Source organism: Penaeus japonicus, unplaced genomic scaffold (assembly GCF_977035675.1).
Source record: "Penaeus japonicus unplaced genomic scaffold, GWHDUDI00000001_assembly GWHDUDI00000034, whole genome shotgun sequence".
In the NCBI taxonomy this organism is placed as follows: Eukaryota; Metazoa; Arthropoda; class Malacostraca; order Decapoda; family Penaeidae; genus Penaeus; species Penaeus japonicus.
The window spans coordinates 16,715,346-16,720,345 of record NW_028234436.1 but is presented as its reverse complement, the minus strand read 5'-3'; the positions used below and the strand labels follow the sequence as shown (position 1 = coordinate 16,720,345).

At 45.1% G+C, this 5,000-nt stretch overlaps 1 protein-coding gene across 1 annotated transcript in view; it reads right to left on the bottom strand.

Annotated features, from left to right (window-relative positions):
* LOC122247728 (uncharacterized) overlaps positions 1-5,000 on the bottom strand; it is a 16,050-nt gene that overhangs the window by 699 nt on the left and 10,351 nt on the right. The window contains exons 4-5 of the mRNA XM_043007264.2: positions 4,686-5,000; positions 889-1,053 (exon numbers count right to left, since the gene is read on the bottom strand). The exon at positions 4,686-5,000 is cut by the window's right edge and continues 601 nt beyond it. Of these exons, the coding sequence (XP_042863198.2) occupies positions 889-1,053; positions 4,686-5,000 (480 nt within the window). The remainder of the gene's footprint in view (positions 1-888; positions 1,054-4,685) is intronic.

The following is a 5,000-nucleotide window of genomic DNA, read 5'->3' as shown; positions in this document are numbered from 1 at the left end:
GGTACCAAGGGGCAAGGGGGCAAGGAAACAAGGGGAAGCGGGTACTAGGGGGCGAGGAAAATAAGTGGGCAAAGGTAATATGTGAAGATGAGGGTAAGTGGGCAAGGGGAACAAACGAAGATGAGGGTAAGTGGGCAAGGGGAACAAACGAAGATGAGGGTAAGTGGGCAAGGAGAACAAACGAAGATGAGGGTAAGTGAGCAAGATGGCATGCAGACACTTTGGATCAGCTGTAATTTCTTCCCTAATCGTTCTTTTTGTTTTCCATCGGCGAAAAAAACACACTTATATTTTCCACTTTTTCCACTTAGTGATTCCTGTGTGGATAGCATTTTTTATTTCGGTCGTTGGCGTTCGCGAAATGCGCTTGTAAAATTGAATAGTCTTTCCTGGCAGTTTGTCGGATTAGAATTGCATATAGCGAATTTTATAAATGAGAACCTTTGCTATACAGCCACACTACTTTATAACGTTTTAATGTTAAGCCAACATTCGGGGCTGCAATAAAATCAAGTTGATATCCTGTTTTTTTTTTTTTTTTTTTTTTTTTCATGCAGTGGAATGAGCAACCGGTGCTATTTTTGATATAACATTCAAATGTAGTTCACATTGTCCATATATGTGTATTCCGTCATTAATTCCTATAATAACCCGATTGTTATCAAGCTGTTATTCAACTGTCCAATTATCCCTATTGCCTTTCCAACTAATGTATTGATCTTTTAAATACATACCAGGTATTACTGAGATAAACGGTATGTCGGTATTTCCTGTTTACCGGAATAATAAACACGACAGACTTGCAGTGTGCAATGATACGCGTTTTCTAAGTAAGTCAATTCGCGAAATATGTGTCCATGACCACAAGAAAAAAACGTAGAATATTACCTGAAATTGCGTTTATATAATCCCTCAGGGCGACCACATCTCTGGGCGTTGCCAGGTTGCCGCCGATGTAACTACATGTCTTCTGTGCCTCATCCCATGGCAACATATCTGCACTGAGGTGGATGCACTCCTTGGACACTTTGGTGAAGGCTGGGTGACACGGCTCTGGCGGGAGGATACAGGAATGTAATGACGGATGTGTCGTAAGAAAAGAACCAATTGTGTCGTGAGAAAAGAACCAATTGTGTCGTAGGAAAAGAACCAATTGTGTCGTAAGAAAAGGACCAATTGTGTCGTAGGAAAAGAATCAATTGTGTCGTAGGAAAAGAACCAATTGTGTCGTAAGAAAAGAAGCAATTGTGTCGTAGGAAAAGAACCAATTGTGTCGTGAGAAAAGAACCAATTGTGTCGTAGGAAAAGAACCAATTGTGTCGTAAGAAAAGGACCAATTGTGTCGTAGGAAAAGAATCAATTGTGTCGTAGGAAAAGAACCAATTGTGTCGTAAGAAAAGAAGCAATTGTGTCGTAGGAAAAGAACCAATTGTGTCGTAAGAAAAGGACCAATTGTGTCGTAGGAAAAGAACCAATTGTGTCGTAGGAAAAGAACCAATTGTGTCGTAAGAAAAGGACCAATTGTGTCGTAGGAAAAGAATCAATTGTGTCGTAGGAAAAGAACCAATTGTGTCGTAAGAAAAGAAGCAATTGTGTCGTAGGAAAAGAACCAATTGTGTCGTGAGAAAAGAACCAATTGTGTCGTAGGAAAAGAACCAATTGTGTCGTAAGAAAAGAACCAATTGTGTCGTAGGAAAAGAACCAATTGTGTCGTAGGAAAAGAACAAATTGTGTCGTAGGAAAAGAACCAATTGTGTCGTAAGAAAAGAACCAATTGTGTCGTAGGAAAAGAACCAATTGTGTCGTAGGAAAAGAACAAATTGTGTCGTAGGAAAAGAACCAATTGTGTCGTAGGAAAAGAACCAATTGTGTCGTAGGAAAAGAACCAATTGTGTCGTAAGAAAAGAACCAATTGTGACGTAGGAAAAGAACCAATTGTGTCGTAGGAAAAGAACCAATTGTGTCGTAAGAAAAGAACCAATTGTGACGTAGGAAAAGAACCAATTGTGTCGTAGGAAAAGAACCAATTGTGACGTAGGAAAAGAAGCAATTGTGTCGTAGGAAAAGAACCAATTGTGTCGTAAGAAAAGAACCAATTGTGTCGTAAGAAAAGAACCAATTGTGACGTAGGAAAAGAACCAATTGTGTCGTAGGAAAAGAACCAATTGTGTCGTAGGAAAAGAACCAATTGTGACGTAGGAAAAGAAGCAATTGTGTCGTAGGAAAAGAACCAATTGTGTCGTAGGAAAAGAACCAATTGTGTCGTAAGAAAAGAACCAATTGTGTCGTAGGAAAAGAACCAATTGTGTCGTAAGAAAAGAACCAATTGTGTCGTAAGAAAAGAACCAATTGTGTCGTAAGAAAAGAACCAATTGTGTCGTAAGAAAAGAACCAATTGCAGAGAAAAAAAGAGGTGTAAATGAGACTGAATCATTTCGCCAACGCAAGAGAGATATGTATATAATTGACGCGTCATTTGAATTACGTTGGTCTGATGACGGAGTAAGACGCGTCAATTACGTCTCATGCGTTGTGGAAATTATTCAGTGTTATATTATACTTCTTTTTTTTTCTTCATTTGTTACAGTGAAAGAACCAATGATGGTAAAAAATAATAATGATGGTGCTGGTTATAGTGATGTGATGGCGATAACGAACATGATGATTAACAGATAAAAGGGCTAATATGTGCTGATGTGAATATTAATGAAAGCTGAAAAATAAAAATGGCGAAAAAAAATGTAATTCAGGAATGAAAATTGTATCAGTGATGTGTGTCTAGATGGATAAGAATCGATTTCAAATTCAAGATAAGTGAATAAATAAGTATATATATATGTAAATGTATATATATATATATATATTTTATATATATACATATATACATACATATATATATACACACACACACGCACACGCACACGCACACACGCACACGCACACACACACACACGCATATACACATATATCTTCACTTTGACAACCATTACCCCCGCTACAAGACATTTAACCAAGAAGTTATTGCCAAGTTATATCTCACCTCTCCATGAAATACAACAGGACTGATGGGAGACGAGTGAGAAAAGTGCAAGAAACGCAACCAGGCGAGATGATGCATCACCCCCCCCCCCTTGCAAGAAACAGCGATGATACCTGCAACGAAATCCTCCGCGTGCTGCAAGTCGCGTCATGACAAGGAGCAAATCACTTCCGTCTGCTTTATTGTTACTTCTTTTATATCTCTTTGAAGTCTTCGTTTTGAAATCATGGGTTTTATTTCGGTTAGGAGGGGTGTGTGGAGGGGGGAGGAGGGGGGTGGTGGTGAAGGGGGTGAGGAGGGGGGGAAGGGGGGTGTGGAGGAGGAGGAAGGGGGGTGTGGAGGAGGAGGAAGGGGGGTGTGGAGGAGGAGGAAGGGGTGGTGGAGGGGGAGGAAGGGGATGAGGAGGGGGAGAGGGGGTGAGGAGGGGGGAGAAAACAGAGGGGGAGGGGGGAGGAAAGGGGGTGAAGAGGGGGGAGGAGGAGGAGGGGGAAGGAAGGAGAGTAGAGTGAGGACGGTGAGGAGGATGGGGAGGAGAGGGGAGGGTGAGGAGTGGGAATGGGGAGGAGAGGGGATGAAGGGGAGAAAGAGGAGGAGGAGTATGAGTAGGAGGAAGAGGAGTGTGAGGAGGGAAAGGAGGAGAGGAGTAGTAGAAAGGGGAGGAAGGGTGAGGGGGGTGAGGAAGAGGATGAGGGGTAGGAGGGGGGAGGGAAGGAGAGGGATGAGGAGTAGGAGGGGTAGGAGGGAGGAGGGGTAGGAAGGGGGAAGGATGAGGAGGGGGAGGAGGGAGAGGAGGGGGTAGGGGGAGAAGAGGGAGGAGGAGTAGGAAGAGGAGGAAGAAGAGGAAGAGGGGGATTAGAGACAGGAGGAGAAGGAGGGGGAGGAAGGTGAGGAGGAGGAGTGAGAGGAGAGGAAGGTGAGGGAATAGGAGGAGGAGGAGGAGCGGGGTAGGAGGAGGGGGAGGAGGAGGAGGGGAAGGAGCGAAGTAGGAGGAGGGGAAGGAGCGGAGTAGGAGGAAGAGGAGAAGAGCGGAGGAGGAGGAGAGGAGGAGAGGAGCGGAAGAGGAGGAAGAGGAGGAGAGGAGCGAAGGAGGGAGAAGAGGAGGAGAGGAGCGGAGGAGGAGAGGAGCGGAGGAGGAGGAAGAGGAGGAGAGGAGCGGAGGAGGAGAGGAGCGGAGGAGGAGGAAGAGGAGGAAGAGGAGCGGAAGAGGAGGAAGAGGAGCGGAAGAGGAGGAAGAGGAGGAGAGGAGCGGAGGAGGAGGAGGAGTAGGAGGTTCCAGCCACGTATCTGAGCCGCCCTCGCGCCTCCTCGTCTTCCATTATCCCTCGCATGTAGCGCCGAGATGAGATCGTTCCCCTCGAGAAGACAACAAAGTGTTCAGTTTCGCGGCGCTTCTTGAGGGTCTTTTTTTTACCTCAAGATTTGCAACACGCGATTCGCGTTCGTCGGAACATTTCATGTCAATCTTTTTATTTATTTTATTTTTTTTATTTTTTTATTTTTTTTATTATTTTTTTTTTATTCTGATATTGTAATTTGTAAAGTTTTATCAACCGTTTGTATTCAGACTCTGCCGAGACGATTAGGATTAAGAAACTGAGTCTTATCGTGCTCCGTGTTCGTAATAAATCAATCCTAGAGAACTCACCGTCAGGCTTTAGGACTTTGATGGTTATTCTGAGGTCCTGGATCCGCGCCTGCGTCGAGATGGTGCCGTTCTCCTCGGCGACTTGCGTGCGCGACCTCCGGAAGCTGCTGTTGCCGCACTGACCTTCCGGAACGACGCACTTCGACACCGGAAGCACCGCCGCACAGTCCGCGTTGCTGTCTTCCCCGACGCACATCCCGAAGCCGTTTGGATTCCACGTGTATTCGTCCGGGCACGCGTGGTGGATCTGGCGGAAGGCGGTTCCGTTGGCATCCAGGACGCACTCGAAGTACCGCTGGCAGTCGAAGGGGTCGG